We start from the raw sequence: 12,386 nt of genomic DNA, 5'->3' as shown, positions 1-12,386 counted from the left end.
TGTTACTGTTATTGTTTTAAAGCAGGTTTACAGAAAATTTGTATAAATGTCTCAAATTTTGCAAGGTCCAAGGTTTTGAAATGATGCCTTTATGCAGTATATTTGGTGGAAATGACATTTGCTCAGGACGTATATCCATTCTTAAACATTGGACAAGTGTGTTTTAAAGGAATTTAATTTTAAAGTCCACAGGGTTAAAAAGTGCCCATAGAATCACCAATAAACAGGAAGTAAAGACTCTTTCGTAAACACATAAATGGCTATTTACTGGTTAATTTTAAACAGGGCTCTGTTTGACTGACACAACCATTACTTTCTTTTCTGAAGCGCTCTGGAGCTCCAGACGTGTAGCTGAATGCTATTTGAATGCTGTTTTGGTCTCTGCTCTAAAAGAACAAAAAGCTTTTTGCTCAATGGACTGAAACAACCAGCCTGGAATATTGCTGGTTGTTTCTCCATGGACAGCAGATAAGAACCTATCAATCTTAGCTTTTGTCTGCTTGCCAAAGTTTCCATTATGACACAAAACAATGTGCTGCTTGTTTGTTCTTCAAACCATACAAAAGCTTGCAAAAGAACCAATTTCCTTGGGCTGTCATTAATGAGGAACTCATTTTTCTTGCTCTATGCATTTAGAAATACAAACACAAGAAGAGTGAGGACTCATTATCTGCCTGTCCTGAAGAATTAAACACACCTGAAAACCTGGACAATGCTGAATTGAAATGAGTAACAAAATGAGGATATTTTGATAATGAGTGAGGGGCTGTAAAAGACATATAGATTCTGCCTTGATGTATTAAAGGGGTCCTATTATGCTCTGTTACAAAGTCTTGATTTTGTTTTTGTCCTAGAACATACTTTCATGCTTGGTGGTTTGAAAAATGCATTATTTTTAACATAATTTACATTATTACAATACATTTCTCCCAGCCTGCCACAAATGGCTCGATTAGTTCTGGGTTTAATGAAGGCCCGCCTTCCAAAAAACAAAATGTGTTGTGAGTGGTTAGCTTAGACAGTATTTCCGTACTGCCACGCAGTGGGCGGGATTTTTTTTAATGATATTCTAATAGACCGCATTGTGACATCATTGCATGCGGAAAACAAATGCTGTAGTCCAAAGGAGTTGTTCGTTGTAGTTCTTGAAAAGGAATTTTTTTAAAAAACAAAACCTCTCCTTTTGGAGTGGACTTTGAGATTTGTACGTTGTAGATCTTTTTTATGCCCAAAGATACACACCACACACTGCCTAAAGTTCAAAAAGTGATAAAGCATAATAGCACCCATTTAAGCATATCTGTTTTTCCACTGAATTTTAATAAGTTTATAAACAGACAATTGCAGTAGAAAAGAAACTTTTCAGTTACCCCCCCCCCAAACAAAATAGCAAGAAAAAAGAAATTATATTACTATATTTACAGAATCTGCACACAAAGAAAGTCTTTGTAAAAGGTGTTAACCTGAGCTCTTATTGGTAGATATAAAAACATGTGCAATAAAAAAAACCTGCACTCTCTCTCTTCCTCTCTTTTTTTAAACTGTGGACCTGGTGGTTGCAAATTTTCAGTGATATATTAATAGCAATCAAAGGTAATATATGGGACTGACATTTTCTTTAAGCAACACATAAATCCCAGAACAGTTTTTGGAGCAGAAAAGTTGCTGTTATTTATTGGCCCCTTAAATTCATTGGGGACATTTAATCATAATGTAAATTAGGCTCACTTTTCAAGAAATAATTCAAACGTAAGAAAAAAATATCATACAACTCTAGCCATTTAAAACATCTTGAAATTACTCACGCATAGAAATGTTTCAATTAGGAAACCTAAATCATATTAGCAACTTCTATATTTACAATGTGTAACACAAGTAAAGATGATCTTTCAGAATGACTTCTTTGAGTTAGACTGGCCTCATGACTTTTCGTTTTTTGCATCATTGGCATAGATATATAGCACTGTTCACAATGGCAGATGATATTGTTACTGCCTATAATGAAATTGTTCAGTATTATGAAGAGAAATTATGCAGTTTTACTACTTGAAAGTTGTAAATGGAATCTGGAATCTTCTTTAAACTATGCAGTCATGGTCTTATTCAACCTTTAAGTGAATTTTGATCATTTTTAACCATTTAGATAAAAGGCTGGATAAGTATTTGTAGCTATAGCAGTCAACTACACTCTTAAAGGAGAAGTGCACTTCCAAAACAATGATTCATAATGTACTCAACCCCTTGTCATCCAAGATGTTCATGTCTTTCTTTCTTCTGTCGTAAAGAAATTATGTTTTTGGAGGAAAACACTTCAGCATTTTTCTCCATATAATGGACTGATATGGTGCCCCGATTTTGAACTTCCAAAATGCAGTTTAAATGCGGCTTCAAATGATCCCAAATGCAGTTGTAAACGATTCCTCAAAAAACAATTTCTTTATGACTGAAAAAAAAGACATGAACATCTTGGATGACAAGGGGGTGAGTAAATTATTTGTAAACTGTTGTTCTGGAACTGGACTTCTCCTTTGAAAATAAAGGTTCCAAAAGGGTGTTTTTGCAGTGATGCCATAGAGGATCCATTTTGGTTCCCCAAAGAACCTTTCAATAAACAGTTCTTAAAAGAACCATTTTGAAGAACATTTTAAAAATCTAAAGAACCTTTTTATGTATTAAAAGTTTCCATGGACATTCAAGGTTTTTCATGGAACTGTTGATGCCAATAAAGAACCTTTATTTTTTAAGAGTGTAACTAAATTCCATGCATAACTTGCTGATACTTTCTAATTATTTGTTAAATTTACTAGCAAGAATGTATATAAGAAATTAAGGTAGGTATTATATCCTTTGCATTTTTTTTTTTTTTTTTTACATTTAAAACATCCTAGTGGACAGAAAATTATTCAACCCATTTATTAATAGAGGACCAACTAACAGATTCATTTTTGCATAAAATGTAAGCTGTACATTCTCTACAAAGCTCCAAATCTAACTAAACAATATTAATCTTTCCTCCCTTGAACAAACTCCAGGAGAACACGTTGGTCGAGAGGCTTAATTTGCTCTAGGGTGTGAACAGCAGACTCAGCAGATGAAACTGCTGTGAACCGGATTTATAAGACTAATGGAGAGAGTCATTTAAAATGAATTTCACCTTGCACCTAAGTAGTTGGAGCACTGTTAAGAGATTACTTTGGACAAATGTCACACCCGCCATAAATGATCTTTCACATTCAATGTAATACTCTACAAGAAATTTATTTGGGTGGCTTTGCAGTACAACATGTTTAAGTCCACACTTCTGAATTACAGAAAACATGACTGGAAAAAAAAGACATTGAGATTTAAGATGATAAAAAAAAAAATTATAAAAAGGATGATATACCATATTACTAATATTTCGTCATTCACTTCACAGCTACAAAAAACTAGGGGGAGGGGGGGATTTGACCCTGCAGCTGTGGACAGAGGAACTGTCTCACTCCTTCCTGCGTTTCTTCTCATGATCGTAGTCTTTGGAGCGCCCACTAGTGGACGCCCTTTTGGAGCCTCCGTGCTGTTTGGCTTCTTCCAAGAACTTGTCCAAACCGAAAGGATCCTCCTCAAACTGCACAGGGCCATCCCGTCGGGGGCCGTGGTCAGCACCTGAGAACTCCCTATCAGGAACAAACCTGGAGAGAAAAGGGAGATGGTTAAATTGTGTGCACCAGAGCTTAAAGTAATTCAATAAACAAACAAAAGAGACAAATATGGCCTATCTAGAGTGCTTATCAAAATTGCATTTAAACCTTTAAAATGTTTCTGATCTGATGTTTTTTTTTTATGCATGGAAAGAAAAAAAAACAAAAAACAAAAAATCAGTCCAGGTGTCTCTATACCTGTTGCTTTGCATGAGTGTGTCCAGGTTGTCTCCATACATCTCCTTATCTGCATTCTTACTGGGCCTGTAAATATTCTGTGCCATGTCTCTGCCACTTCTGAAGGGCTGATCATAAACATTATACACCTCATCTTCTCCACCAGCAAAACCACTGTCCATTCCCTGAAAAACACAAAGAAAAAGTACGTTTCATACCTATAGAAAATACACCAAACTTACAGTTATAAAATATTCATCTAGCAGTCATTTGCAATTCCTGGACTTGGATTTTTTAAATTTTACAGTCAAAATATTTTGAATAATTGGAAAAATGCATATGTACTCAACTTCATACGGTCTAAAAATCTTGTTTTGATTATCTCTTGACCACAGTTTTATTTCTATTTCCATTTAGACCACTAATTGGCAACAGACTGAAACCAAGATTGAATGATGTTGAGCAGAACTTCTCTAGGATTTCAATATTTGATTAGATGACATAAAAGGGCTCCTGACTGTTCCTGACTCCCAAGGTCTTAGTTTCATCAACAGATAAAGTTCTGAAATTGATGAAAGTTAATAGATTAAACAAAGATAAATCGTGCACAGTAAGGCAAACAAAACCACTAAAAGTAGGGGGTGGGCGAGATGACAAAAATATCATATGATTTTTTTCAGAAATATTGCGATTCACAATTTTAATCACAATTCTTTGGCATGTTGGATTTACTATTTTGCAAGTTGTCTAGGCCAAATTAATTTCACTTAAAAAAACAACAACAACAACAAAAAAAAAAACAAACAAAAAAAAAAACAAAGCCTTTCAAGGTAACAAAGTATAAAATAAAAATAATGGAAGATATTTAGACCAAAGTGAGGGAAGATAAAAATATTACAAAATAAGAACAAAGATTCACATAACAAATAAACATAATACAAATAAAACAAACAGTGCTTTATTTTTAAGTAGGAATATAGCAGTAGTATTCAAGAAATTGAATTAAATGTAAGAAGTGAAGAGCAGTCAGCAGTTTTAAACTTGAATAAGTTTATTTTTTCAGTTGAATTTTTTATTATCAAATTCAATGGGGACCATCCACTGTTTGGTTAGCCATATTCTTCAAAATATCTTATTTTATGTTTAGCATAAGAAAAAATATATGCAGGTTTGGGACAACATGTAAGTGAGGAAATAATGACAGAAATATAATTTTGGGTGAACTACCCATTTAATGACAAGCAGCAGCATGTTTAGTACTGTCGTTTTAAGAGCCACACGCATCTAATATACAGGAACTCATCTGTTTTTCTCTCAAATGTTTACTTTCTCTTTAGACATAAACATCTGTGTTTATATGTAAACCATGTGTGTTTTGACAGTATTAGCACAATCAGATGGGATACATAACTTAGTTCAGTAATTAGGCGGTATTTGACAGGCTTTTAGTGTGGTGTATGCTCACTGGAAAAGTGCATGTCAGAACAGCACACATTTGAAATATTTACCCGGCAAGACTTAAGCAAATTACATACTTTTGTGATTGTGAATAAGTGCAGTCTTCTTTTGAGTGTAACTCTACTGCTAAGGTAACACTGATGTGAACGTATGTCACGTTGTACAATATATTGAGACGGAGGTGCCAGAACTGCTGTTGACAATAGCACGAGACATTTTTATCGCCCACGATCAAAAATAGTCATATTGCACACCCCTAATTAAAAGTACAGTTTTATTTCATATGTTTAATTGCACACCTAAATAATTTAAACAAAAAGGCAAAAAGCACCATCCCATCTTAATGATCAGCAAAGCTTGGGGGTTGATTACCTTGCTTTGGTTGAAGAGTCTCTGATCATACTGAGCCTCACTGGAGGTACGGGGGTTCGGCTGGCCCAGGGCAATGAGTTCACTAATGTCCCTGTCCTGATCTCTTTGTAACTTTGACCTGGACAGACCAAAATCACGCTGACATCAGTTAAACTTACATTAACACCTCAAACATACAGGCACACTCATCACGCTACATTACACAAGTCTCAAACTGGGAGTTCTGGGAATTCTCACATGAACATATTTTGAGGAAAAAGCATGAATAATTCAAGTGATTACAAGTACAGATTAAATGCATTTAAAGTAGTACAACAAGCTTGGTCTGAATAGAGGATGTGTCAGTTTGTTTCACTAAAAGGTGCCTGATGTAAAAATAAACACCTGCGGGACTTGTGTGAGATTAGAGGACAGAAAATAATGCTAAATCATGTTGGTTAGAGTGGAATGTGTGCACCGGTTCTACCATGAATGATTCAGGGCAAATGTGTAAAAAATGCATGTACCTCTTATCAGGGGCGGCTCTGGAGATGTTCCTGTCATGCTGCCTTTCTTTCCTCCTCTCGTGACGGATCTCGTCACGCTCCCTGACTTCTGTGTCCTCACCACCTGAGAGAAAAATCAAAGACACAGATGGTGATTTCACCAATAGATGTGACAGCACACTGATGACTTGACACGAGGGTCAGTCAAAACCAGGGTCATAACCAAATTCTCTTACTTTTCAATTTCTGAATTAGAAAATCTATTAATAACATGTTAATAATATATAATAAATATAAAATATTATGAATTTTAAATGTAGAAATGCAGGCAGCAACAACCATTTCATTGATTGTTATGCATACAGTTGGGGTCAAAAGTTTACATACACCTTGCAGAATCTGCAAAATGTTAATTATTTTACCAAAACAAAAGGGATCATACAAAATGCATGTTATTTTTATTTAGTACTGACCTGCATAAAACATTTCACATAAAAGATCTTTACATATAGTCCACAAGAGAAAATAGTTGAATTTGTTATAACAACCCTGTTCAACATTTTACATACGCTTGATTCTTAATGTTTTGTTACCTGAATGATCCACAGTTGTGTGTTTTTTGTTTAGTGATAGCTGTTCGTGAGTCCCTTGTTCGTCCTGAACAGATAAAATGCCTGCTGTTTTTCAGAAAAATCCTTCAGCTCCCACAAATTCTTTAGTTTTTCAGTATTTTTGTGTTTATAAATTCAACTATTATTTTCTCTTGTGGACTATATAAAAACATATTTTATGTGAAATATCTTATTTAGATCAGTTCTAAATAAAAAAAAAGAATTTTGTATGATCCCTCTTATTTTGGTAAAATAACATTTAGCAGATTCTGCAAGATGTATGTAAACTTTTGACCTCAACTATTTCAGAAAATATCCCATACACTGTATATGGTAACATGTAAAAGGATTGTTCATATTAAATTAATTACATTTCATGCTACTTAAACTTTAAAATCAAATTTATATAACTCTGTATCCAGTCTGATAACAAATTGCCTAAGGTTTCAATTAAAACTAAAAAAAAAAAAAAAATCTTTTTTTTTTTTCTACCTTTGTCACCGTGGGCTTTGATACCAGCTCTCCTGTCCCTTGCCATTTTAGCCAGCTCTCTGAGCTTCTCCTCTTTCTTTTCTTTCTCCTTCTGGGCCATCTTCTTTTCCACTTGAGCTCTCATCTCCACAGCCTCTCTGGCCTGTACACATCACACAACCAACATCAGTATCAGTCGTGCACACATATCAGTAAAACAAACCAGAGTTAGTCATAGAAAGAACTAATTTTTTATTTAAATTTGTTATTCATTGAGAACTGTTTGCACTGTAAAAAGTGAGCATTTCCACCAGGAAGCAGCTAGAATTGTAAACTAATTACTCTCCAAATTTATCACCAAGAAGCCATGTGACTATTCTTTTATAGATATCCCCCGGAGACATGTACTGCACCATACATAATTTTGGTCTGAGAAATTGTTCTGTAATGTTGACAGAGTCCTGAACATTTCTTAACTTCTTAAAAGTCAGTAAACTTAGCAATGTGGGATTTACAGCGTTGAGCGAATGTGGTCTACCTTTCTGTCCGCAATGTACAAAGCCTCAGCCAGTTTGGCAAAGTTCTCATTGATGTGGACGGTTTGAAGTCCTCGTCCGTCAGCGGCCAATCGCTTGTCTAGTGGAATGGTATAACCCTGAGAAGCAACAATGATAGATGTGAGAAAGCAACACGGTTCTATCCATTGTCAATATTTTTATCCAAGAATAAAAACATGAATAATTGATGGAGGCTCAGTGATACCTTTGCGTTCTTCCAGTTGGATATACAAGGTGGAATCTTCCACTCCTGCTGTTCTTTCACTGTCATCTAAGAAAAAAAAGAGGAAAAAACAAGGACACTTTGAGGTTAGTTGAGATGTTTTCAGAAATATTTCCTCCAGACAGGTTTCTGTGGATTCTGTAAACAAAGTCGATCGATGTTGGGATCAATAGTCGGTGGAAGCCAAACTCCTACCTTTCTGCTTGGAGAGTGCATGACTGGAGCAGGAGGGGATGGAGGTCCACGTGGAATTTTCTTATTGATTCTGTTAGAAAACACAAACATTCAGTTGTGGGTTTCCCACACAGATCACACTCACTGTAACTGAAATTTCAGAATAAGACGACATACTTGAATCGCGGAGGTTCCATTGGATCCTTCTGCATTTCCACCATACGGATGACTCTCTGTTTTGCTCCGGAGTTAAATGCAAGTCCTTGCTGTGAAGGCGTGTACCTTAAAAAAAAAAAAAAAAAAAATATGAACACTCAATTTCAAAATGCTATCAACATGTTGCAAAGCAAAGACAACTGCACAGAAAATCTCAGACTGGCTTAAAAAAAATTCCAATACAAGCTCTGTCGACAGTATGTGTGGCATAATGTTAATTACCACAGAAAATAACTGATTCCGTGTTCAGTGTATTTTTGAAGCAAAAATCGTTATAGTAATGCAGACAACTGAATAATTCATGCAAAAGCTCCACTTTTTTTTTTTTTTTTAAATCAAGGGACCAGTTTAAATAATTCTATTATTCAGCATCATACTGTTTATTTATACTCCAAATTTTAAGACCATTCGTCAATGGAACTTCTCTTACCTGATATATTGTGCTGGGGCCTGTTTGTCCGCAGCACGTACAGGCATGGCTGCTGCAATTTTCTGCGAGACCTGTTTCTCCAGAGCTGTTCTGGTCTTTTCTGTAAGCTACAGCAAGAGGAAAGAAGACAATTGTATCATGCTGGTTTGACTTGAGAAATTCATGAGGATTATTACTTCATTAACCCCGATTTAAAACAACAGTACCAATGATGTTTTAACATCAGTAAGGAAAACCCGCTGTATTAAAGTAAATTATTTCATACCAGGATCTGGCAGACACTGCTGGAAAGCAGTGGAAACCACTATTTTAATATATGTTTTGTTTTTTCGGTAACCTCACCTCTTTAACTGCCTCTTCATCGGGTTTCTGCAGCTCAGGATCATCTTCGTTTAGCACTTCCTTAGGAAGCATGTCTGTGTATTTACTGAACACGACCTGTTGCAAAATAATAAAATAAAATAAAGAACAACATCACATCCTCTTCAGCCATGAACCACTGAAAATATGAACAAATCAGCAACACAAGAAGATGAGGCACCTTGTCTTTGTTTTGACCTTGTCTAGCAATGGCGTCATATTTGATCTTGCCCTCTGCATCCACTTGCACTGCCAGAGCATTGGAGGTTCTTTTCTTCCTACCCATTTCTAGAGGATACTGGGCCACATGGATCTCTGGAAAAGCTCCTCCATCTCCAAAGTCCTTTAAAACAAAATTGAACATAAGATTAGTAAAGCAATTTACAGTATGATTTAATCAGAGTAGAAAACCAACAGCTGCCACCAACCAAATCCAGGTGCTTTTTCACAGTGGCAGATAATTTAGCCTTATCTACCCTACCACTGTGGTAGATTATCAGCTTCAGATTGGCCTTAGATGTAAAATTATGTTGTAGTCATTAGTTTCTAATATTTAAAAATGAACAGGACAGGAAACTTAAATAAACAACAATAAGCCACGGACAATGGGAATGCAAAGAGGACACTGTTTTTTCGCTCAGTTGTGTTCATGTTTAATTTTTTAAAAAGCACTCACATTTAAAATGTATATATTAAGGATAATCCCCAGCTAGGAGTGCATTTGAATGCACAAGAATCACCAGATGCAATACTAGTCACTTATTTAGTTTAGTAGATATAGAATTTTGCATTTCTCAAACACAAAGATGAAGTGCAGTAAGATTACATTTATTTAAATCAATCTAAATGAGTCAGAGAGAGAGACTGGCTGTCTGTTAATTACTTGCATCTGTGCAGCACTTCTCCAAACTGCACGTTTAAATACTTCAAAAATAACAATGTTGTTGAGAAACGAGCAGTATTTTACTAATAAAAATCACAGGGCAGGGTTGACAACAAACTTCTGTACGTTTACGATCTCTGTGTGCTTCAATGAGGACATTGCATAAGTACAGAATGTGATTAAACTGACTGGCACTACCTGTGCATTCAATGGTTTGAATGCACACCTTCCAGCCAATCAGAAGCAGGTATTCGGGTAGCACATGGCATGTATGTTTAATGTATTATACATATCTCCTGTTGCAGTACCTCTAGTGCTCGAGGAACCCATGATTTTCTAAAGCCGTAAGGAGGAGGTTCTCTACGGGTGGAGACCAAAGCAGTGGACTGGGACCTCTGAACACGCGACCTCTCCTCTGCCTCCAGTTGGTCCTGGGTCAGCTGGGTGGGTGCAGGGAGAAAACTACAAAAAAGCAAGTGTAAAAAAAAGAAACCATAGTAAATCATCGGATGATACCTATATATTTGATGTGAACTTACATCCATACACATATAGGTGTATGATGTGGAAATCGTAAACACCGTGTATTTCAGTCAGAGTGAAATTAAATTTCAAAGGCTACAACAAACGTCTCTTTAACGTACAAGAGGTACCTTTACATCTAGGAATGTCGACGTAACAAATGTTTTAAACCTTTTATAGAGAATAATAACAAGCATGGATATGGATGAAACAGATACTTATCACGTATTTGACACTGATCTATGTATCAAAATTGTTATTTTTGCTTTGCTGTTGATGTAGCATTAGCTTCCTAGCATCACCGTGATAAAGAGCACAACACCGCAGGCCTCAGCACGTCAAATAACACAACTCAGCTAATAAAGAACGCAAATTACCAAACAAAAAACATATGTGGACAAATGTTAAGACGCAGACCTCTTAATAGTTAACTTTAGCACAAAAGTGGAGACATAAAACCATAATAAAGAGATTCAGTGCGACTTACCTCGCCAGCGACATGTTGACTGTTTCTGTTCGTTCTGACGTCACACCACTGAAATATCGTCTCGCGATGTTTGGAGAAGAGAAGGATAATTTACTGGAAATATTTGAAGAGTTCAGATGCAGAAGCCTCTAAGTACGTCTGACGGTTTTCTTTAAAATGATCATTTAATTCTGGCTACTATGTATAGGTTTCTATGTAAGTACTAGTACTTCTGAATGGGTTTAAGCTGGTATTTAGCGCATTTAAAGGAAAAGTACTTGATAAACATATACTATGTGTGGAGAGCATTCACTGAGTATAGTTCTCATTTATGACCAAGATAGCTTTTAAAGGCTTTTGCATTGGAACTCTTCATTTGCGTTTATATAAGCATATTATATACCATATGTATTTGGTATAACAAAAAATCTGTAGTGACATGCTACCTTTGGCAGTATAATGATGCATCAGCCAATGTGTTATTAAGGTAAGCAGATTATAACAAGAATCCCCTAGGGTAAATATTTACACACTATATAAATAACTGTTGATATCATTCTTATTAATATTTATATATTTGTAAAGTGTCATTAATATTAATACAAAATCATCTGTTCTACTTAAATTGTATTTTGACAATTTAGTTAAATGAATAAATAACTACAGACAAGGCAGAATCCAGTAAAAGATGAATCTGGATGGTGAATTTATTCAGTGACTTATATAAAGGTATATGACTATACAAATATTTAATTGCCAAGATTTGAATTGAAGATATGAGATCTGATTTAATGATTTCATTCACTTAGCCTGTAGATTTTAATATAGCGAAGATGTGAGAAATGTACATTTAACTCATGGAATTACTGAATTATAATCACATGAATTACAGTAAATATGAAATTATACAATAATAACACTAGCAACAACATGCCACTCAATGCTTCTGTGTCAGTTCTGTGAGAGCATCTGATGCCTAGGGTCTACTTTTAAGTTTGCGCTTTAAAATAAGAACTTGTTTTTTTTTTTTTTGATGATCACTGTTTTCCACAGATACAAAATTAGATCAAATAAACAAAACGGTTTAGTCTGTCTAAATATCAAATGTTGATATTTAAATGAAATAACAAAATGAACAAAAGCATAGCTATCCAACTACGCCATACTACTTTTTTTCAGCACATCCATTTAAACACTAAGTCACACCACCTCAACTTTTTACCTATAAAAATGGCATGTTATCTTACTCTACAAAGAGTATGTGACATAAGATACAACAGAGAGAACAGACATTGTCATCA

General features: G+C 35.3%; 1 protein-coding gene across 1 annotated transcript; it reads right to left on the bottom strand.

The window, feature by feature from the left end:
• Positions 1–3,239: 3,239 nt before the first annotated feature.
• On the bottom strand, positions 3,240–11,166 carry snw1 (SNW domain containing 1). The gene is made up of 14 exons (XM_051138819.1): positions 11,107–11,166; positions 10,406–10,559; positions 9,396–9,557; positions 9,197–9,292; positions 8,855–8,961; positions 8,386–8,490; positions 8,230–8,299; positions 8,017–8,082; positions 7,793–7,909; positions 7,276–7,417; positions 6,194–6,296; positions 5,688–5,805; positions 3,879–4,042; positions 3,240–3,671 (listed from the first exon to the last, which is right to left on the bottom strand). The coding sequence occupies exons 1-14, from the start codon at positions 11,118–11,120 to the stop codon at positions 3,479–3,481; spliced, it is 1,611 nt and encodes a 536-aa protein (XP_050994776.1). The 5' UTR covers positions 11,121–11,166; the 3' UTR covers positions 3,240–3,478.
• Positions 11,167–12,386: the final 1,220 nt, after the last annotated feature.

The sequence above is a fragment of the Labeo rohita genome, chromosome 20, assembly GCF_022985175.1.
Source record: "Labeo rohita strain BAU-BD-2019 chromosome 20, IGBB_LRoh.1.0, whole genome shotgun sequence".
Taxonomy (NCBI): domain Eukaryota; kingdom Metazoa; phylum Chordata; class Actinopteri; order Cypriniformes; family Cyprinidae; genus Labeo; species Labeo rohita.
The sequence above is the reverse complement of the archived record's forward strand: the minus strand, read 5'-3'. Positions and strand labels throughout refer to the sequence as shown.

Coding starts and splice junctions, on each gene's coding strand:
- snw1 (XM_051138819.1), bottom strand. Junction 7,418..7,792: donor TGTACATTGCGGACAGAAAG/GTAGACCACATT, acceptor TGATGTGTACAG/GCCAGAGAGGCTGTGGAGAT. Junction 3,672..3,878: donor ACACTCATGCAAAGCAACAG/GTATAGAGACAC, acceptor TTTTCTCTCCAG/GTTTGTTCCTGATAGGGAGT.